This window comes from Giraffa tippelskirchi, chromosome 3 (genome assembly GCF_054371585.1).
Source record: "Giraffa tippelskirchi isolate mGirTip1 chromosome 3, T2T-mGirTip1v1.2.pri, whole genome shotgun sequence".
Classification (NCBI taxonomy): domain Eukaryota; kingdom Metazoa; phylum Chordata; class Mammalia; order Artiodactyla; family Giraffidae; genus Giraffa; species Giraffa tippelskirchi.
Window position 1 is genome coordinate 21400450 of NC_137277.1, and position 24606 is coordinate 21425055.

Sequence of the window (24606 nt, forward strand, 5' to 3'; positions counted from 1 at the left end):
CCGACGGCTGCCTCACTCAGTGCCTGACACAGAGTCAGCCCAGAAGCTCTAGTGCTTACCTGTCTCAGTACTTGCAACTAATTGTGGCTCCGCTTTCGAAGTTGGAACAAGGATGGCGTTTTCACAGACAACCCTCACGAAAAAGAAACCAAGAGACTTTCAATGGCCATGTAGTGGACATCGGTGAACAAGGACAATTGGAATAGGTAGATGCCTATAGGCTTCCCAACGTTGTTCAGTTCCTTCATGTTAAATTGTATCTTTCTTTGGTGCTTTGGGAATTCTGTTTCCAGTCTTGAATGGTATCTTTCTGGAAATTGAGGATCTTCTTCATGATTATTCTAATAAAGTTTACATCTCTGGCATAACACAAATGTCTATAATTACTTCCATTTATTTTTGTTAACGCATCAAATGTATTTCTTAACTCTGAAGGTCAGCATTTTAAGAAACTGAGAACATCTTGCAAAACTGAAAAGCATGGCAGTACAGACAAATACTTCTTGCTTTTGTTGTTCTTGTTGTTTTAAGAAAACTAAATGGCATTGCATATAAAATGGTCCAGGATATCAGCATAATTTCCCTGACTTGTCCCTCCTTCAAAATGGTTTAAGGTAGATTGGGAAACACCAAATATGATCCAAAGACCAAATATGACCTAATATATCAACTAATCCAGATGCCAGATCTATTTGTGCAAAAAATATATAACAATATCATTCATTCAGTAAACATATTAAGTACCTATTATGTACCCTGTGTTTTACCATCCCTGCTAAAAATGAACTGATTGTCTGGAAAGTAAGGCAGATACATATACAATATCCACTCACTCCCTCATACAATTAACCATTATTTACTGACTGCTAACATTGTATTATAATAAAAATACATGAATTATACTGTATAGCACAGGGATCTATACTCAAAATCTTGTAATAAGCTATAATGGAAAAGAATTTGAAAAAGAATGTATTTATATGCAGGGGCTTCCCAGGTGGTGCTAGTGGTGAAGAACCTGCCTGCTAATGCAGGAGACATAAGAGACACAGGTTCAATCCCAGAGTCAGAAAGATCCCCTGGAGAAGGGCATGGCAATCCACTCCAGTATTCTTGCCTGGAGAATCTCATAGACAGGGGAGCCTGACAGGCTACAGTCCCTGGGGTCACAAAAAGAGGAACACAACTGAAGCAACTTAGTGCACACACATATATGTATGCATAACTGTTGTAAACTTGAAATTAACACAACATTGCAAACTAACTATACTTCAATTTAAAAAAATGTGAGTCAAAAATGTGCATTAGAGAAGTGCTGTGGTATGGAAAAATTGAGAACAGTGAAGAAATTAAGATTTAAGTGATAAAAAAGAGAAAAGATACAGTCAAAGGCAAATTGACTGAAGCTGGAGATCAAAATAGTATGGAAAAGATGTTGTCGAGAGATACTAGGCAGTAGTGTAAGGTCACCAATTTAAAAAAGGAATGCTGTGTTCTGCTCTAGAAGTGTCAAAACACAAGTGACACATCTAAATGAAGTTTGTGCTGTGCTGTGCTTAGTTGCTCAGTCGTGTCCAACTCTTTGTGACCCCATGGACTTCCCACCAGGCTCCTCTGTCCATGGGGATTCTCCAGGCAAGAATACTGGAGTGGGTTGCCATGCCTTCCTCCAGGGGATCTTCCCAACTCAGGGATGGAACCCAGGTCTCCTGCATTGCAGGTGGATTCTTTATCGTCTGAGCCACCAGGGAAGCAAATGAAGGTTAGGCAACTGGAATTTGTAATTGTGTTCTAAAAGGAAGCAGATATAGGAGGGAAGGTGAGGAAGTCTGTGTAAAAGACGGTATCAACAGAAGCCTGTTTTGCATGCGCACTGAATGAAATTCTATGAGGTTGGCATAGAATGGCTTTTGAGGGATAAAGAGCTGACTGGAAATACCAGAAGTCATTCAGTACTAATGGACTTTTAATTCCCAGCCTATCCAGAGTGGCCAAAGCTCTTTGTGTACCTTGGGGATTCTACTGATATTCCAGAAGAACACACCAAAAGAGTAAGGATTACAACCTTGGGAAGAGAACACATGAAATTATACCTGCCCTGGAAAAATCTAAAACCTAGCCTGAGAAGAGAAAGAGGATCTTCCAGAGATTTGACTTCTTGTCAGAACAAAGCCTGACACTCAAAACTCTGCAATATAATTGAAATTTCCTAAAATGTATCATCTAACATGGATAGCATATAATTTAAAATTTCCAGACATGTGAAGAAGCAAGAAAAGTCTCACTTATAAACAAGAGAAAAAGCTGCCAATAGAAATAGATCCATAGATATATAGATGTTAGAATTAGCAGACAATATCTTAAAACAGATATTATCAATATTTTCATGGATTTAAAGGAAAGGATGAACAAGAGGTAAAAGGAAAAAAATGGACAAGATGAGGAATCCCACCAGAAAAAGTAAAAATTTTTAATTCTATTTGATAAATTAATAACAAATTAAATTTATTTAAATTAAGAGAGAAGTAAATGAAAATTCTAGAACTAATGATTATAATAAAGTCAATAGTTGCCATTAATACCAGAATAGAAAATGCAAACTAAATCTTCCAGGCCAGTATCAAGTAGTCCAATATGCATGAAACTGGAGTTCCAGAATGGTAGGAGAGTGAAAATGGGGCAGAAAAACTGGGGGAGGAGAAGCTGAAAATTTTCCAAATTTAGTGATATATTTCAGTAACTCACAAATTCAAGAATCTCAAGCAGGATAAATACAATCTAAACGCACACACACATCATCTAGATATATCATAGTCAAACTGCTGAATTAATAAAGATCAATAGAATATATTTTTTTAAATGAGGGGGAAACCCACATTAAAAAGAGAGTATCAAAGAGGAAAAGGATGTCTAATTTCTATACAGTTAAGAACTTTTGGCATAGTGTTGAAATATAAGGAGAATTACTAAAATCAAAACTAACTTTGCTCAATGAATAAGAAATTCTAAGAGACTATTTTAATCTATCTATCTAAAGTCTCCAGGTTTGGTTTTGGTTGGTTGGTTGTTTTTCCATTATCATCTATTTAAGGAAGAAGTGCTCAGAGTTATAAAAAATTGTTTATTCTGAATCATGAAAAATTTAACTTTGTCGGAGTAATGGGGTACCCCCCCATAAAGATCTTGAACATTCTGCAGACAATTTGCTCTGTACACATTTTAAAATGAAATAAATACCACAATCAAAGGCAAGAAAACTGAAAATTGGAGATAAAACTTAAGAAAGAACCCAGAAAACTTACATCTCCGATCCCTATCCATTCAGTACTGCCCCAGGGATTTCACCCAATGGAATTGCTGGAACCCATACAATAGAATTTTATTCCCAAGTTCCAGCATTTTTAATTTTCATGAAATTGAGGCCTTCAAAATTAAATAAGTAAATAAGAGAAAACAGCTTCCATGTCCCAGAAGAAATGCCTTTTGTAACTTTCTTCCTTCTATACTGAAGTGTAGTTTACAAAGGTTTAGCTTCCTGAGACAAAAAAATTAAAACAGAATTTGTATTTCACTCTTGTTAGAGATACAGATAAAAATCAGTATCTCTGATATAAAAGTGAGGCATAGGAAAAATGGAGAAGGCAAGTTTCAGGAAATCAAAGATCACAAGTCCATGTTTTGATAACCAATTTATATTTTGGCATGTAGGGCAAAAGTGATGCCCATCAATTATGTAAAGTGACTTTTCAGTTGGCACATGGGCACGTATGGTTCTCACACACACACACTTCAAATTCAGTACACACTCACTCCTCTACCATGTGAGCACAGCAAGACCACAAAAAGCATTGAAAAGACTGCTAATCACACAGAACACTTTTATGGTGGTGGCACGAACCAATAAATGGCATTTAAATGAGTTGTAATATTAATTTCAAAAGAAGACATGAGCAGTTTTCAATGCACAGGATCAAAATCTGTAGGAATATTATTTCCCTTGTGTGTAATCAGTTGTATCTACAATTATTGATTGCCTAAATTTTCTCTTTGTTTCCTCTTTCTGTCAAAGGACAATGCTTCCTATGAAGATTTTCTGAAACAAGTGCTTTATCCTGTTGGCACATGGAGATGGTATCCTTATTTAGTAACCTGAAGTTATGCCTCTTTTACGAAGCATAAAACTCTTCTTCAGCAAATAAACAACACTAATGAATGTTCATATGAAAACTGGCACCGGAAAACATCCGGCGTATTCTGTAAATACCCATTTGAAGTGGGGTATATATAAAAGTCTCAGGAGGGAATGAGAGTTTTGGAGGCGGGCAGTTGGAGTTTTGCAACGACTCTTTGTCCTTCACTTCTGATAGAATGGCTTCTGACTGTTCCCCCACGGGCTGCTCTTCCGAATCGAGTGCCAGGGCTTCTGATTGTGCGCTTGCTTCAACCTGTTCCGTGGAAACCACTTGTCTCCCCAGCGCCTGTGCTACATCCGGCTGCCAGACCCCCAGCTTTGCATCTGGGTCTCGCTTGCCAACTGGGTGCCTTCCGCCGTCCTGCTTTGCCGAGAGTTGTAATATTCCGTGCTTGGTGGGGAACTGTGCCTGGTGTGAGGATGGTGTGTTCAACCGCAATGAGAAGGAGACAATGCAGTTCCTGAATGACAGGCTCGCCAGCTATCTGGAGAAGGTGCGCGGGCTGGAGGAGTTGAATGCCGAGTTGGAATGCAGGATCCGAGAACAGTGCGAAGAGGATGTCCCGTTGGTGTGCCCTGATTATCAGTGTTACTTCGACACCATTGAAGATCTCCAACAAAAGGTCTAGTATCTCACCGCCCTAATGTTCCACCTTCCCAGTCAGTGATGTGCTTTATGTTTATACTACAAGAGTTCGATCTATGGAGGGGAACCAGGGGGAGGGGAGGGACTTCGCAGAGGTAATGTGATGTAGAGGAAACGTACTGGACCAAAAGTCAGCAAACAGGGTGATTGTTGGTCTGATGGTTAAGACACTGTCCTTCCACTGCAGAGGGCTCAGGTTCCATCCCTGGTGGGGGACTAAGACCCCACATGCCATGCGACATGGCCAAAAAGAATAGAGGGGGGAAAAAATCAGTAAACATCAGCGCTGGCCTCTAACCCGCCGCTAATTACTAAGTGACCATAATAAACTCTGTTATCTCTAAATTTACCTTTATCAGCTAGAGAATGAGGAAAAGCAGTGTTATATCTAAAATTATTTCTGTGTGTAACACTGTACATGTACATTATTTAACACAGATATGGAAACGTCATATTTTTAATCATATAATTTTACCTAGTAATTATGTCCTCTTCTTACTGATAAATTTTTATTATCATGGGTGGGGATGTAGTCATAATATAAACTCCTAGAGAGAAATCTACCTAAGTTCAGTGGCCCAAGGAACACTGCAAAATGTTTTAGGTCATTAAAAAAAATAAACCTTTTTATTTCTCTGTTTTGTTTATAAAGTGGCCTTCCTTTTTTCTTCATGAAATGATGTGGCCAATAAAAGAAGGCTGAAAGATATTTTATATTTTCTTATAAAGACTTGTAAAAGATAAACACTGGCATAGTTATTAAATGAGTAGATATGTGGGTTTCTTTCAAAGAACGATTCATGACATAGTAACTTACTTCCCAGATCTTGTGTACAAAGGCAGAGAATTGTAGACTTGCTGTACAGCTTGACAACTGCAAACTGGCTGCTGATGACTTTAGGTCAAAGTAAGTTTAATTTGAACTTTCTTTTCTTGGAGGAAATTGCTTTACAATGTTGTGGTAGTCTCTGCCATATATCAACATGAACCAATCATAATTTTATATACATATATATATATATATATCCCTTTTTCTTGAGCTTCTCCTGCCCCAATTCCACCCCCCTAGGTCACCACAGAGCACAAGGCTGGGCTCCCTGTGTTATACAGCAGCTTCCCATTAGCTATTTATTTTACCCATGATAGTATATATATGTCAATGTTACTTTCTCAGTTTGCCCTACCCTTTCCTTCCCCTTGCTGTGTCCACCAGACCATTCTCTACATCTGCATCTCCATTTCTTCTCTGTAAATAGGTTCATCAGTACTATTTTTTTAGATTCCATATATTTATTTGCCTTAATATACAATATTTGTTTTTCTCTTTCTGACTTATTAATGATTCCCTCTGTATAACAGGCTGTTGGTTTACCCATCTCACTACAACTGACTCAAATTTTTTCCTTTTTATGGCTGGGTAATATTCCATTGTATGTATTATCACAACTTCTTTATCCATTCATCTGTCAGTGGAAATCTAGGTTGCTTCCATGTCCTAGTTACAGTAAATAGTGCTGCAATGAACACTGGAATGCATGTGTCTTTTTGAATTGTGATTTTCTCAGGGTATATACCCAGTAGTGGGATTGCTGGGCCATATGGTAGTTTTATTCCTAGTTTGTTAAGGAATCTCCATACTTTTCTCCATAGCAGCCATGCCAATTTATATTCCCACCAACAATGCAATAGGTTCCCTTTTCTCCACATCCTCTCCAGCATTTAGTGTTTGTAGTTTTTTGATGATGGCCATTCTGATTGGTGTGAAGTGATACCTCATTGTAGTTTTGATTTACATTTCTCTAATAATGAGAGATGTAGAGTATCTTTTCATGTGTTTATTGGCCATTTGTATGTCTTATTTGGAAAAACGTCTGCTCAGGTCTGCACATTTTTTTGACTGGACTGTTTCTCTGATATTGAGCTATATGAGCTGCTTTTATTGTGGACTTAGAAGCAAGTACAAGCTAGAGTAAGACCAGATCTGAATTTGAACTTAATATATGGTAGGCTCTTTCTCTTCTTCTCTCACATACCTACATGCACACATCACAAGTATTCCCTCAATATTTTTTCAAGCTAAGAATGCTCACAAAGTTTGAATTTTTCATGATTTGGGGTGTAGAAGAAATTACGGCACGTGGGTTCCTTGATGTCACGTGTCCCTCATCCGTATGCCTCAGCACCTTTCGCAGTGTCCAGCAGAGTAAGCATTGGCTGTATCTCTTTTGCTGTAAAAGGTACGAGTCTGAACTCTCTCTCCGCCAGCTAGTAGAGAATGACATTAGTGGCCTGCGTGGGATTCTGGGTGAGCTGACTGTGTGCAGATCCGATCTGGAGGCCCATGTGGAGTCTCTGAAGGATGATCTCCTTTGCCTTAAGAAAAACCATGAAGAGGTGAGGAAAATGGCAAAATCACTGAAGGGCTCTCAAAGTGACAAAGTTAAGCTGGGAGAGCTCATGTTGTGTATATACATAGAACTTGAGTAGATGTTGATTGACATGGAAGAAAATCACTTTAGGCACTGTTACTATTCAGCCTGATCATTCTGGTGTGTCTCTGAATGTAAATGTGAAATGACCACTGGCCAGTGCCAAATGGAGGAACTTCACCTGCCATTATTTGGGGGAAGGAGGTAGCTCCACAAATAGCTTTCCTGGGTGTTTTATGCCACTCTTATCTCTAACCCATAAAGTATGAAATCAAGCTGATAATTGCAGAGTGTGAAGGTTGTTTCATAAAGGAGAAAAGACTCATGCAATATTTGGACTAAATTTTTTTTTAATATTCTGCATTTATAAACTTTTTGAAATGGTCAGCTGTGAATTATATAATTATCCTATATTTATGAAGCTGAAAAATGAAAAGCTGAATGATGTTACAGAGTATATCTTCCCTTTGAACATTTGTTTATGATAATAGTAACTAACATTGAGACCTTACGATGCACTTAGGACTTGTTTAAGTGTTTTCTATGAATATGAACTCTCATATATCTCACAATAACTCTCTTGTAAAGGTAAAATCATACCTGTTTCACAGATGAAAAAACTGAGTGATGAAAGGAGACTCAAGCTAGGCAATCTGAATCTAAATCCCACACTTTTACTCACTATTGCAAAAAACAGAAATGGGGTGCCGTTGGTATGTAGCATTGAATTTTTTCCCCACCAATCTGACATTCTTTACTCCATTTCCAACTCAGGAGGTCAACGTGCTTCATGGACAGCTGGGTGACCGACTCAGTGTGGAGCTAAACACTGCCCCCACCACAGATCTCAACAGGGTCTTGGATGAGATGCGTTGTCAGTATGAAACTGTGCTCGCCAACAACCGCAGAGACGTGGAAGAATGGTTCGCTGTTCAGGTTGGCACTTGGAGCAATAAAATGACAGGCATCCAGACTTCTGCCTAATTTGCATATTCTAATCATGCCTGTATTTCAGACAGAGGAACTGAATCAGCAGCAGCTATCCAGTGCAGAGCAGCTGCAGGGCTGCCAGACAGAGATCTTGGAACTGAAGCGCACAGCCAACACTCTGGAAATTGAGCTCCAAGCACAGCAGAGCCTGGTGTGTAAGGGAAAGACCACTCTGTTTTGTCACTGAAGAATCATGCTTAAGATACTTACTATCCTCTATTCTGTAACCCAAAGGACAGACCCACAGTTCATGCAGCAGAAGGCCTGAATTTCCTTCCCTTTTTCAAGGATGCTGCTTACCCAGCCAGAAGCAGAAGTGATAGGTCAACAGTTTATAATGAACCACTAGGATGTCCTGACCTTCCTTTCTGGGCTTGGGCATGATCCTGCAGCATCCTCCAGAGACAAAGAGAAAGGGGGAACAGGAAGGAGTAGAAAAGAGAGGAACTTACAAACCAAAGGCTCTCCTTTGAAGAAATGTCTGTTTAGGTCCTCTGCCCACTTTTTGATTGGGTTGTTTGTTTTTTAAAAATTGAGCCACATAGAGTTGCTTGCAAATTTTGGAGATGTTGGTTTCATGGTTCACAAATATTTTCTCCTACTAACTCTTTTTTGATGTGGGCCAATTTTCCAAGCTCACCATCACATTTAAAATGAAGATACTCAGACTCTACATTCTATAACTATCCTAAACTTTCCCAGGATCCACGCCTCAGCTGGATTCTTCTCTGTGCCACACTTCACCCAAGCAGCAAGAATACCATGTATTCAAGATTATACTAAGCATTTCCATTACTGTATGAGCCACATTAGGTCCTATAGAGAATATCTAAGTGAATAATAGCTGAGCATTCATCTTGTGAGAGGCACAATGCTAATTTAATTCTCACACTTACCTTATGGGGTAAATTCCTCCACTGACCCCATTATACAGATGAGGAAAACTGAGGCTCAGATTAAGTAACAGGGGTTCATGCAAGTTTTAGGAGGCAAAAGTGGAAGCTGAATCCAAGTGGTTCCATCTCAGAGCCTCTTCTCTTAACCATACTAGGAGCCAGGAGACCATTACAACATTTTCTCTCAAATACTTTTGATCCTCCTTAGGCTACACTAGCATGTTATAGGTTGCAGAGGTCATAGTGGTAATGTTAACTCTTACTACCTTTAAAATTTTCCAGGCACTGTTTTAGACACTTCATGTGTATTTACTCATTTAACCCTCCAACCATCCTATGAGATTGGTACTTTGCATTCTTCGTTTTTTATACAATAAAGCTGAATTCAGACTGATGGCTCTAGCAGTCGTTAATCTTCGATCTTAACAGGACTTTTGACACCATGGTGTTTCCAGGGTGGTAAAATAGTAGGAGATTTGGGGCTTTTAAAATGTATTTATACTAAATAAATAATGCCCAAACTGAAAAAAAAAAAGAAAGAAAGAAAGAAAGAAACTGAGGCTCAGAGAAGCTAAGTAATTTTCCAAAGTCACGTAGCTGGAAAGATAAGAGTAGAGCAGGGTTGGAAAACAGGCAATCTGGTCCCAGAGATTGTTCTACAACCACCTTCTTTACCCTCTCTTTCCTTCTGTAGACAGAATCTCTGGAATGCACCGTGGCGGAGACCGAGGCCCAGTACAGCTCGGAGCTGGACCAGATACAGTGTCTGATCGATAACGTGGAGAACCAGCTGGCTGATATCCGCTGTGACCTGGAGCGGCAGAACCAGGAGTATCAGGTGCTCCTGGACACCAAGGCCCGGCTGGAGTGTGAGATCAACACATACCGGGGGCTGCTGGACAGCGAGGACAGCAGGCAAGTTCCACACAATCACTCTTAAAATCCCCCAGAGTCACAAAGAGGCTCTTGAAGGACCATCCTGTTTCCCAAAGATCTGGCCATATTCAAACCTCCTGCAAGGTGTTAAAGGATATTCTTAAAGAGTGATGAAAAGCAGCAGGGCTAGTCACATGACAATAGAAATGTTCAAAATGTTCTAAATTTCAAAGGCAGAAAAAATATAATATGTAACAATTCAAGCTGGGAGTTTTGCTTTGCTCCTGACTTTGGTTAAAGGAAACTCAGAAGAAATATTCCAGGGTACTGAATGATTTAACTACTAGACAAATGACAAAATATGCATAACTTTTGGCTAATGGGACCTAAATAGGCATTAGAAAGCAATGGAATTAATAACACTGCTGTATGTGATATATTAACATGAAAGCTGGTAATAGAGAAAATCCTAAGAGTTCTCATCAAAAGGAAAAATTATTTTTCCTTTTCTTTTACTTTGTATGAGCTGGTGGATGCTCAATAAACTTATTGTGGTAATCATTTCATGATGTATATAAATCAGATCATTATGCTGTACACCTTAAATTTATACAGTGCTGTACGTCACGTATATTTCAATAAAACTGGAAGAAGAAAAAAAGGAAAGTCAGTAACACACATAAGATGGCATTTGCCAACTAAAGAAAATACATAAAAGTTTATCCAACTGTCTCTGCTACAGTGAACATGAAGTGACAATTCTGGGTCCAGGGATAAAACAAGCTTCATTCAAATGTTATTCTGCAAATAGTGTTCTTCAAAATATAATTTGAAGGGCAAATTTTGGCATGATTTTTTTCTGAGTTGACGTTTTATCCAGCTTCTCCATGTTGAGATTAGTTAAAAATGGATTTTCCACAGGCTTCCCTGTAACCCATGTTCTGCAACAAGCACGTCAAACGACACTTGTGAGCCATGCTCGGCGTACATAATCTGCACTGTTGAAAACAGCTGTCCCTGAAGGTTGAACATCCAACACAGCAGATGGAGGAAGAGAAGCCAGCAGAATCCTTGAAAGGAGACGGTGCTTCGATCAGGGACATCCAAACTTGAAATTCAAGTCAAGAATGCTTTTGTATTCTAAAATTGTCCTCTAAGCACGTACCAAGTATCTCTATTTTGTCATTTCCTCTCCTGCTTGCTTATCTGTGATATTCTAGGAGTCTGTAAAGCTTTCTTGCTGCTCTCCAATAAAGTGTTTTCATTCCTTTAGCATGGTAAATACAGCCTTGTAGCTCATTACTGTTAATATAATAACCATTTGATGCCAAGGTAATTGTCTAAACCCATGCCAGTAGTTTGATTTTGCCTAAACCCAGAAGGAAAATATTTTTTAACTCCTTGAATACAAATAGATTAGCTAATTCATGTAAAATGTCATACATCATGGAAGATGGGTGTATATATCATTCTGAGAGGAAACACTTGAGAATATTAATTATAAAAGTACTAGATTCTCTTTTTTTCAATTTGGCACAGGAAAGGGAAAAATCACTCATAATTCCATACCCCAAATATCCATTGTTGGTATTTGGGGAACTCCCAGTTTTCTTTCCTATAATGGTAGTAATCATAGTTGTATATGCATATAGTTTTAACCTCTTTTTTCACTATGTTATCTAAGCATTTTCCTTCCTAATAAAAATATAAGATTGTTTCATGATCATTATTTTGTGGTTTCATAAAATACCTTAAGGTACATTGATCTGTTATCGGACATGTAGGGTATAAGAATGAATATTTTCACATATTTAAATGGCAAAGTATAGAACTTCCAGAAAGATAAAGTAGACATGTATTTCCCCATTTCTCTTCCTAAGTATGGCTAGAAACCCTGGAAGTCATATATAAAACAAAAGCAGACTCTGAAAAGTTGGAAGAAGCCAAGCCATCTAGATTCCTTGCTATTCAGGGAACAACAGAGTGGTGAATTCCCTGGAGTTTTGTTTTGCCTCATATACCCTGGAATTGTGAGCTGGAGAAACCAAGAACCCAATAACACGAGCTGGTACAGACAGAAAAAAAAATGCTCCAAGAAGAGGAGAACAAAGGGAAGTAAAGGGAGGTAAGGTTTCTAAACTGCACTTGAACTGACAAAATGTCAAGTCCAGTAGACCATGATATGCATATATAATGTAATACCTAGAGCAATTACTTTAAAAGCTATACAAAGAAATACACTTACAAACATGATAGATAAATCAAAGTGGAATTCTAAAACATGTTCAAGGAAGGCAGGAAAAAGACAAATGAAAAAACCCAGAGGGAACAAACAGAAAACAAAAAGTGAAGTGTGGACTTAAGCCCTACCATATCAATAATTACAACAAATAGAAAAGGTCTAAATACATCAATTAAAGGACAGAGATTGGCAGAATGGATTAGAAGAAGCATGACACAACTCTATGCTTTCAACAAGAAGATCACTTTAAATACAATGGTATACGTAAATTGTAAGTAAAGGAATTGAAAACAAAACAAAATACACAATTGCCCATAGAAGCTTTATTGATAATAGCTAACAACTGCAAACAACCAAAATGTTCTCAAAATCTTAAGGTCATTATGCTGAGTGAAACAAAGGTAGTCTTGAAGGGTCAGATACCGTATGATTCTATTTACATGACATTCTTGAAATAACAAAATTATAGAGATGGAGAACAAATAGGTGTAGTATGGAGATCTTTGTGTCTGTTGAATTGTTGCACATCTTAATTGCAATGGTAGTTACCTGAATCTACATGTGTGAAAAAAAAATTATATAGAGTGAAACACAAACATATCAATGTCACCTTCCTGATTTTGCCACTGTACTACAGTTGAATAACATATAACCATTCCAGAAAACCAGGGTATGTGGGATCTCTTGTATTATCTTTGCAAACCCTTGTGACTCTATTACTGTTTCAAAATTTAAGACTTAAAAAAAAAAAAAGCTGGCGAGAAGTTCTTCTCCTCAATTTTCTATTTCTACCTTTTTAAAAACCCAGAAATAAAGCACATAACAGTAATAATAATAAGAGTTAATACAGGTTGAAAGAAAAATCAAGTTTGAGACCTGAAATTTTATGCTAGATGTTTTATATGGCATCCTCCTGATTTAACAATAATGAAAAAGTAATGAAAATATTCAAAATAAACTAAGGGAAGTTTATTTGTTTTCTGAATCTGTACGTCTATTTTCATCTTGCTCTGGTTGTTTTTTATATTCACCATAAAAGTGAGATCATATGGTATTTGCCTTTCTCAGACATTTCACTGAACATAAGGCCTTCTGGATTACATCCATTGTAATTGTCATTGCAAATGGCAAATTTCATTTTTTATGGCAGAGTAATATTGCATCTTCTTTATCCATTCATCTATCAATGGACACTTAGGTGGCTTCCATTATCTTGGTTATTGTAAATAATGCTGCACTGAAAATGTGGGTGCCTATATCTTTTTGAGTTAGTGTTTTTGTTTCCTTCAGGTAAATATGCAGAAGTCAAATTTCCAGATCACAGGGCATTCTATTTTTAGTCTTTTTAAGAACCTCCCTACTGTTTTCCATAGTGGCTGCACCAATTTATATTTGTCCACATCCCTTTTCTCCACATCCTCCCCAAAACTTGCTATTTGTTGTCTTTCTGATGACAGGCATTCTGATAGGTTCGAGGTAGTATCTGATTATGATTTTGATTTGCATTTCCCTGATGATTAGTTTTGTTGAATACTTCTTTCATGTGTCTGTTGATCATCTGTATGCCTTCTTCGGAAAAATGTCAATTCAGGTTCTCTGCCCATTTTTAATTGGGTTTTTTAATGTCAACTTGTCTGAGTATTTTTATATTTTGAATATTAACCTCTTAAAAAATATATCATTTGCTAATTTTTTCTCCAACTTATTAAGCAGCCTTTACATTTTGCTGATGGTTTACTTTGCTGCACAAATGGTTTTAGTTTGATGTGTTCTCATTTGCTTATTTTTGCTTTTGTTTCCCTTGCCTGAGGAGATACATCCAAAAATAATATCACTAAGACCAATTTCAAAAAGAGAATACTGCCTACGTTTTCTTCTAGATATTTTATGATTTGGGGTCTTACATTTAAGTGTTTAATCCATTTTGAGTTGATTTTTGTATATGGTGTGAAAAACGGTCTTTTTTCATTCTTTTACATAGCTCTATCCAGTTATCCAAACACCACTAATTGAAGAAATTCATTTCCTCATTCTTGTATTTTTTGCCATGAATCAATTGACTATATCTGTGTGGGTTTATTTCTGAGCTCTCTCTTTTGTTCCATGATCTCTGTGTCTGTTTTTATGCCCATACTATACTGTTTTCATTGCTTCAGCTTTGTAGTATGGTTGAAAATCAGGGAATGTGATACTGCTTTCTTCTTCTTTCTCAAAGTTGTGTTCAGTATTTGGGGTCTTTTGTGGTTCCATACAAAATTTATGACTACTTGCTCAGTTCTGTGAAAAATTTCTTTGGTATTTATATAGCAATTGCATCAAATCTCTACTTTGTCTTGGGTAGTATGGTTAATTTAATAATTGTATGTCTTCTAATCCATGAGCACAGTATATATTTCCATTTGTTTGCATGGTCTTCAGTTCTTTCATCAATGTTTTCTAGTTTTCAGAGTACAGTTCTTTAACCTTCTGATTAAATTTATTCCCAGGTATTCTATTTCTGATGTAGTTTCAATGGGATTATTTTCTTAATTTCTCTTTCTGAAGTTTGCTATTAGTGTATAAAAATGCTACATATATCTGTATATTAATTTTGTATCTGCAACTTTACTGAATTCATTCATTAGTTCTAATAGTTTTGGGGTGAATTTTTAGGATATTATATATATTATATATATAATAAAATAAAATAATAAAATAATATATAATGTAATAACATATATTATAACAACAATAATATATATTATATATAATATAATAATTATTATTATAATACATAACCATATATAATAATAATGTAATATAATAATATATGAAAATATAATTATATGATATAATAATAATCACATATAATTTATAATAATATATATAATATTACATATATGATAATATATATAAGATATAAGATATATTATATATAATGATATATAATATCATTATATATAATACTAATATTATGTTATATATAATTATTATTATATTATATATATTCTCTTATAATTATTATCATTATACTTATATTATATATTATTTCATTATATATATTATTTTATATTATATATTATATATTATATATATAATATACATAATATATTATGTACATTATATAATTATAATACATATTATATATAATATATGTTATAATTATATAATATATATTATATACATTATAAAATATACATATTATACATATTTTATATATAATATATATTACAATGTATTATATATAATATATATTGTATATAATACATATCATAAAATAATATATTATATGTATATTAATTATATATAAATATATACATGCAATTATAATTATAATATATTATATGATATATATGACATATTATAATATAATATATTAATACATTATACATATAATTATTATATATTATATATAACAATTATATGTATTATATATACAATGTATAATCATAATTACAATATTTTTTAATATATTAATATATGATAACATATAACAATATATTAATATATTAATATATTATGATATATAATAATTATACATATATAATTATATATTATAATATAATATATATTACTATATATTATATTAATATATTATTATATCTTTACCTATATTAATATTTAAAATATATCATAATTATGATTATATATATTACAATACTATATATGATATTATAATATATACATAACAATATATAATATTCCCTAATGCTGGGAAGGATTGGGGGCAGGAGGAGAAGGGGATGACAGAGGATGAGATGGCTGGATGGCATCACCGACTCGATGGATACGGGTTTGGGTAAACTCCGGGAGTTGGTGATGGACAGGGAGGCCTGGCGTGCTGCAATTCATGGCGTTGCAAAGAGTCGGACACGACTGAGAGACTGAACTGAACTGAACTGAAGAATAATGTTAAGTATTCCTGAAAAAGAGCACGCTAATTTTGCAGCAGATCATGTTTAAACAGCAAACATAAATCAACACGATGGCAATTTTTTAGCTAATGTAATACAACAAACACTGAGTACTAAAAGTGTGAGTTTCGAAAACTCAAAAGGTAACCAGTCTGTTTTCCAAGGAATTTCTTATTAGCAATCAAACCCAACCTGGAAATCTAAAGAGAAATCCAGCAATTACTTAGAGTCTTAAGACCAACATGTCTGAACAATGAAAATGGGAAGTTCTGTTGGACATACCAAAATAAAATGCTGATTTCTAAGTTCACCAATAATTATTAGATATCAATAGTTTCCCCTTTTTAGAGAAGAAAGGAAAAGAAGGATGGGCTCATTCCTGATCGAGCTTAATGCCATGGGAAGAGGTCAACAACTTAATGAACTTAACATACTCGCACTTGCTTAATAATGGATGCTATTAGAACCATGGTGACAGATCCTTTTGAAGACATAAGGTGAAGCTCTGAATCCAATGATAAGTAGTAGTTGTGATGGGTAATAACTTAGTAACAGCCTAAATACACATTTTTATGAGACAAGTAGCTCTTCTCAGGCAAGTAAAAAGAAGACTAATGAGATGTTCCTGTGGGATTTGATATATAAACATTAGAAAGGAAAACTTCCTGCCTACTGTGACACCACCTAGAGCAAAGGCTATATAAGTACTTCAAAGAGGAAAAAGCCAAGAGGCTTGGAATTTAGACTCAGTCGTGGTTGCCTTGAGCTTTGGATCCCGGAGACCACAGACTTTGAAATCAACCAAAGCTGGGCACATACTCTGGATATCAAGGGCTGTACAACAACTATGTCTTCCGCAACCCCATGCCAAAGCTGTTCTGGGATTACAAACTTAACAACCATCCTTCCTAACACCAGCTGCCAGCATAGTGGTCTTAAAGCCAATAGCTGTCAACCAACCGGCCATGTTCTGAGAACTCTCCAGTCCCAGAACTACAAACCCACTCCTTGCTTTGCTCTCACACCCCTCTGCTTAATCAGCAACTTCAACACCTGTCCCTTTCTGGATGATTGTGGCTGGTGTGATGGTGGCATCAACAGTAATGAGAAAGAGACCATGAAAACCTTGAACAATCGCCTTGCTAACTACCTGGAAACGATACGAATGCTGGAACGAGAGAACACCGCACTGGAGTGTAAAATCCAAGAAGAATGTAACAAAGAACTCCCGGTCATATGTCCTGACTACCTATCCTACTATGCAACCATTGAGGAGCTCCAGCAAAAGGTAAGATTCTTAGGAACATGTATAATCACATTGTGAGTTGATGTTCTTGAAGCAATAGTCATTTGCTAAACTTTAATATTTTAGTTCATTTTATACTGAAAAATATTTTGTAGAATAAGAAAACTTCTTGAATGAAATTGTTGAGGCAATATTTAGAGTTTTACAGCTTTTCATTTTCCAGAGTTACACTCTGCTATTAAAACCAGATAACACATGACCAAAATGTATTAATATCTGCTGCCATTTCTTTAACAAAAATTAGAAAACAGGGATCTGAGAAAATGAATTTTGTTTAAACAAGTTCCTAAACAATTTAACTTTTATCCATTTTTTTTTCAATCATCGTCACTCTTTTCTCCATTTATGCTCATTTCATCATCTCCAAATTGTCTAGTTTCTTCCCATGCCAAACCTAAATTTCCCATTCTGAATGATATCCTGTTGCTACTCATCATGGATTTTTTTTTTCTGTTAAATTTTTTCAAAAAATATTTATTGGGCACCAGCAACAATGTACCAGACATTATTCTAGGCTCTAGGAACATATTGGTGAACTAAAATGTCTCACCCTCATAGCATGAACATTCTAGCGGACCATGGTATGTTATGCACATATGTGATGAACTTTATATTTTAACAGTAAAACATTTACAGAAGTTTTTGTTGGAGTAATTTTTTGCTGATCTTTTAAGAAAATAACAAAAAACTCTGACTTCCCAAAGTTCCCCAGCATACTAAGCATAGCTATGAAAAGCCTAACTAGCCTCCCCCTGTTAACTGAAACACACATAAGCCCCTTGGAGGCTTTTAAAGGAGGATATCTCGGTGTTTGTCTCATTTATGTGTGCAACTTCTTAATTCTAGATCTTGTGTACCAAGGCTGAGAATTCCAGACTGGTTTCACAAATTGACAACACCAAACTGAATGCTGATGACTTGAGAGCCAAGTAAGCCCACCCAACTCTGTTGTTCATGACAGAGTTCACCCTGCATCTGATGCTACACAGTCCCAATAAGATCATCTCCAAGTCTACTAACTCTCCTGCCCATGCCATGTCAGCACCAGCCCAGAGAAGACCTCCAAATTCAATATAAATGATTGAGATTCATGACCACTCACATGCATCCAGTATCTGCAGTTTATAACATATGAACTCATCTGATTACCTGCACAATAGTCAATAAGATAGATAGAGTTAACGTATTACTACCCCATTTGAGGTGAGAAAACTGAGGTTTAATAGAGTCCAAAGGCATGCAACTAGTACATGGCAAACTTGCGAAAACTTGGACCCAAGCTTGCTAAATCTTAATTTTGCTCTTTGCAGTTACACTACACTGCCTCTAGTGGAAGGAGAAGGACAATAAACTCATTCATCTCAAATAACAAGGGAACATCACTGGCAAACTAAGGAATCATAATTAAGTTCAGTTCAGTTCAGTTCAGTTCAGTAGTGTCCAACTCTTTGCCACCCCATGGACAGCATAATTGCATAACTGTATAACTTGTGAACCCAAGGATTGCATAATTAAGTAGTGATGTTTTCAAATGATTCCACCTCTAAAGAGAATAAAACCTCTGATAGAAACATAAGAAATAAGAAGCCTAGTGAAAAATGCGAAAGAAAGTTCTGCTTAGCTTGATTTATATAATCTACAGTTTAATGCCTATATTTTCATGTCTCATTTTTATAGGTACGAAGCTGAGGTGTCCCTGCGCCAGCTAGTGGAGGCAGATGCCAATGGCCTACAGCATATCCTGAATGCACTGATGCTGGGCAAGGCTGACCTGGAGGCACAAGCCCAGTCTCTGAAAGAGGAGCTCCTTTGCCTCAAAAACGACCATGAACAGGTTAGAGAAAGACGAAGAGAGTTATTACAAACTAAGCCTCTAAAAATAGCATCGTTTTTTTTGAGTTGAATTTGACAAAAGTTGTCCCCACTAGCCACTACTCTGTTTTACCTTGATTATACCTACTACTACTACCATTGATTCAACGTGTTTCAAATCTGTTGCCTATAACACAATATCTGAAGCCTCCACTGTCCTCTCCAGTTTTTCCAGGAAAAGGAAGCAACCCAATTTTCCTGTGCTCACAGGTTTCCCACCTTTTATAGGCATCTCTGCACAGACTTCTGCCACTATTGGTACCAGGCAATATTGGCATAAGGACATATTGGCATCATAAAGACTATGATCTCTCATTATAAATGCCACCTCTGTGTCACTTCACCCGTTACCCATGGAAATGATCTAAATTCTTTTAAATCCTGATCTTGCTAGTTAATTCCTTGTAATATTGCACAAACTTAAACACGCAGTCATATCCGAAATAGCCTTAAGTCATACATGTTTTTTTTAATTTATTTATTTTAATTGGAGGCTAATTACTTTACAATATTATAGTGGTTTTTGCCATACAATAGCACCTGTAAATCATGTATTCCTTTACTGTGGGCTTTCTTTCAGATGCAATTAAGCTAAGTTATCACTGTTAGACTGAAACAAGAACACAAGAGGGTCATCTCCTCATCAAGTGACTTCACATTCGTTTCTTTCCATAGGAAATCAGTTCCTTACAGAGTCAGCTTGGGGACAGACTCAACATTGAAGTGACCAGTGCCTCTTCTGTTGACCTAAACCGGGTTCTACAAGAAATGAGATGTCAATATGAGTCCATCATGGAGACAAACCGCAAAGATGTGGAAGAATGGTTCAACACACAGGTAGGGAGTGTAGAAAATTCAAAAACAAAAAGTTGCCCCTGTTTCCAGGGGCCCTTGAAACACAGTCAAGTTTTCCCTTCATGATATCCTTTGATGGCCTTTGACTATGTTTCAGATGGAGGAGCTGAACCAGCAGGTGGTGACCAGCACTCAACAACAGCAGTGCTACCAAAAGGAGATCATTGAACTGAGACGCACCATGAATGCTCTGGAGATTGAACTGCAGGCCCAGCACCGAATGGTACCTGAAACACTGACCAAACCTAGCTCAGCAGTGATGGCAATAGTCCCTGACATCTGTGTGGTGCTGTGTTTCCCAAAGTGTGTCCCTTAGAACAATAGTTTCTCTGTTTCCTAAAGGATCTGTGCTAAAAAAAAGACTTTGTGATCAAATAAGGCAGGGAAATCCTGGATTAAACAAAGGTAAAACAGGGTAACTTCCTACAGGCCTTCAATAAGCTGATGTTCACCATGAATCAAGAAAGGGATATATAGTATTCAGCATTTTAGAACTCATTTGACCATGGACTCCTTTTTTTTCAAAGAGCATCTCACAGCAATGATAATCCATGGAGTACATTTCGGGAAACTCTGTAAAAGCATTTTATTATATGCAAAACACTTTTACAAACTATCAAATTTATTAAAATAATTTTATGAAGGAAGTGGCATAATTATTAAGCCAACTTTACAGATGAGGCTCAGAGAGCTAAGGTGGCTTTACCAAGTCAAATCCAAGATAAGTTTCATCTCACTTATTTTGTAGATGGAGATATCAGCTCCTGAGGCATTAAGTAACTTGTCAAAAGTCACAAAAGAAATTAAAGTCTGAGCCAGAATGCAGGTTCCAAAGCTGGAACCACTTCTTCCTCATTCTACAACCTCTCTGAAGTAGGAAATTATTTAAATGCTCTGGTATGAAGGGTATTAGGAAGACCTTGCCCCAAAGCTGGTTTTGTCACCAGCTAGTCAACTCATTTAAATTCCTGAACCTCGGTTTTCTCATCTGTAAAAATTGGAATAATCATGCAAGTCATATGTTATTGAAAACTAAAATCCCATTATATATAGTCATACAGAATGATAGATCAGGAAAGAACTTAAATTACCAAAGGTTCAACTCTCATATTTTACATGTAAAGGAATTGCTCCAGTGAAGGAATTGTTTATGGCTAACTGCTGCTCACTTCCTTTTTCTCCTTTTTAAGGTACAAATCCTCATAAAATGGGGTGCCATGGTAATGCATTTTTAATGCCTAAGTGTAAAATATGTTGGAATTTTTTCTGTTTTAGGTAGGAGAATGTGATAGGAGATTGTTGGGTGATTAAGAAAGAGGAAGATAATTATTTAAAGAGATGCCCAAAGAAAAAAGACAAAGAAAAGCGAGTTTTAACATAGTTGATAATTTTATTTTTAGATTTGTTTGGTTAGGAAGTAATAAGAGGGCTTGGAGAGTCGTTAGTACCTGTCATAAAAAAAAAATACTGTTTAAAATGATGCTAATCACAAATGACTTGGGTTTAAAGGAGTCATCATTAGAAATTCTCCTTTCCTCCTCTATGATAGAGAGACTCCCAGGAATGTGCCCTGACAGAAACGGGAGCCTGCTACGCAGCCTTGCTGGCCCAGATCCAGCGTCTGATCGATAACCTAGAGGCTCAGCTGGCAGAGATACGGGGCTCCCTGGAAAGACAGAACCGAGAATATGAGATTCTGCTAGATGTCAAGTCCCGGCTGGAGTGTGAGATTGCCACATACCAAGGCCTTCTGGAGAGCTCAGATGGCAAGTACGTAAAATAAAACCAGTTTCTGCAAGAAAAAGGCTCAAACACACACATGTATGTGCTGCCACCAGCAACGGGGAACAATCGCCTTGGTCTTCTTGTCAGTGATGGGGAGCTTCGGCTGAAACAGTCCATCCACTCTCTCTCGAGCTGTGCCATTTGGAGGCCTACAATCGTAACCTAGTCCAAATTTGAGGGGTGAGCTGAACTGCATTGTTTTTGAAGAGCCAGCACTCCAGATGGATTCCCTACAGGCTGGCTAGCGTCTTAAAGTCTTAAAAATTACTAGGGGAAAAAGACAGTCTCCCCAAAGATGAACATTCCTGGTGATTTACAGATTTGTCCCCTACTGAGATGAAAATCCGACTGTCATGAGATCAAATAGAACAACCATGTTCCCTTAGGAGAAACGTTCTGCTCAGGATGAAACTCCTAGTCTTGTCCAGTCGCTTGCTCTTGATGGCCAAGAGCAGCATGTGCACATGTGTGTATCAGCATCTTTTATAGAAGTTGTAATTTTGTTAATGATAAGAAGCTAACCAACTCATAAAGAACTAATAAGGAGTATGAGCTCTTTGAATCAACTCCATCCCAACTAATGCCCCAAATGCAGACTTAGTTTACAACTGCTAAGGAGACTTCCTTCCCAAAAACAATCAGTGAACTCTGTTCACAGCAATCTTTTCACTGGCATGTCCACATTATATTAGCACAATGTTCACCTGTGTGATCACTCTGAGGAGCTATAATATACCAAAGTACCTCGAATCATCCATCAAAGAAACATGATGATTTCTTAAAGAGTTCTCAGTTGTAACTCCTCCTAACTCTAATTCTCTAAAGATTAGTCACTTATAGACACCCAGAAGGTACTTCAGAGATCTTGGATGAAGCATTGAGGACTCTTTCATAGATGGAGATCGGTCACCAAAAGTACTGTGACTAACACTCTCATTAGGAAAAATACCAGATTAACTTCCTTTCTTCAGATAGTAAGCCCTCTGACTTGTCCCTTCTCACTGTTGAATTCCTGCTATATCCATTCTGTAGATGAAAAACTAAAGCTCAGGAGGGTTAACTGACTTATCTGAGGGCACCAGCTGGCAAATAACAGACCTGGGCTCCACCCCAGTCTTGGACGCCCGGCCTGTTCATCCAACACTATGGCATTGGCTGTAATGGCAGCTTACATAATCTAGCACATCTAAACCTAGGATGCTGCTTTCCCATGGATCTGATCTGATTCTTTTTCTTCCACTGGTGATAGTGCAAAATGAATAAACAAGTATTAGGAGGTACTTGTTTTGAGCGACACATATTGAAAAATTAACTGCTGCCATGTTTCACCATAGCCACCATTGCCTTCCTTTAATCACAAGCAAAATTCTGTTTTTTCCTAGGCTTCCCTGTCACCCGTGTGCCATCAAGCATGAGCCTTCTGCTGGCATATCCAGCAAGGCCAGGACCATGGAATACACAGCCCCAGTTCACACGTCATCCTTAGGCCCCTGTGGGATACATGAGTCCCGCAGTGCCTGCAGCATCCTACCCAGAATTCTGGTTAAAATTTGCACCATCACTGAGGAGATCAAGGATGGGAAAGTCATTTCTACTCATGAGCACGTGCAGCCTTGCTTCATCACCAGAACTGCCAAAGCCTGACATCCCAAGGTGATAAAAATGACCCTCATTCACGAAAGAGAGGCCAATCCTTGTTTCTGCCAGAACCCCCCGGTCCCTTGAGGTACTTAGTTTCTTGCTACTACATTGGGTCCCCATTGCTAGATATAAGATCTTTTATTCTGCTCCTTTCCTAAGTCATGGCCACCAACACGACAATAAACGACATTTCTCTGGAAGCACATTTCCGATGTATCTGAAAGTCAGGTACTGATATGAAGGTGCGACCAGGTGACCTACATTACCTGACTCCACAGGTGATGGGCAGGTTCTCCTGTGTTTATTCAGGCCTTGTTTACTTACGTTCCTCTCTAGAGCCAGTCAGACAAGTTTGAGGGTTGTTTTTGGCCACAGAACGTGAAGGTGAAAAGTTAAAATCTTCCCTTCTAAACTCCTTCTTTGTATATAGAAAGAAGCTTATGTGGGGATGGAATGAACAGAAAAAAGTCTTTAATATTTAGTTTCCTGGAATAGTCATGAGTCTGAATCCTATTCACCTCTGTTGTCTCAATGACTATTTATCCACATGTACACACTCTGTCTGCTCTCAAATATTTTTTTTTAATTTTTTACTTATTTTATTTATTATGCTCAAGATTTTGGGGGCTTCTTGAATCTTAAGTTTTACAACTCATGGGTTTGAGGAAATTCAAGCCCTTTATCTCCCATTCTCTCTTTGCACCCCTTCTAGATGAAGACTGGAGCTTTTCCTCATTTTTATTTTTGTTTGTGTGTATGTATTTTGTTGTATGTATTTTGTCTGCCTGCATGGCATGCAACATCTTAGTCCCTGGACTAAGGATAGAAGCCGCACCCTCTGCATTGGAAGCACCAAGTCTTCACTACCAGACTGCCAGGGAAGCGCCATGCACAAAAATATTTTTAAAGATATACACATTCTCCAAAACTTTGTAAATCATCAGCCTCTCCAAATATTTTCATCAAGAATCGGGAATCATTGT

At 37.0% G+C, this 24606-nt stretch overlaps 2 protein-coding genes across 2 annotated transcripts; both read left to right on the plus strand.

Moving 5' to 3' along the window:
- Positions 1-4368: 4368 nt before the first annotated feature.
- KRT40 (keratin 40) lies at positions 4369-11050 on the plus strand. The gene is made up of 7 exons (XM_081576111.1): positions 4369-4815; positions 5663-5745; positions 7076-7232; positions 8042-8203; positions 8283-8408; positions 9848-10068; positions 10951-11050. The coding sequence occupies exons 1-7, from the start codon at positions 4369-4371 to the stop codon at positions 11048-11050; spliced, it is 1296 nt and encodes a 431-aa protein (XP_081432237.1).
- A 5582-nt stretch (positions 11051-16632) lies between these two features.
- KRT39 (keratin 39) lies at positions 16633-23626 on the plus strand. Its single transcript, XM_081574953.1, has 8 exons — positions 16633-16661; positions 16972-17452; positions 18317-18399; positions 19148-19304; positions 20018-20179; positions 20295-20420; positions 21747-21967; positions 23365-23626. Exons 1-8 carry the CDS (start codon positions 16633-16635, stop codon positions 23624-23626), a joined length of 1521 nt encoding a protein of 506 aa, XP_081431079.1.
- The last annotated feature ends 980 nt before the right edge of the window (positions 23627-24606 follow it).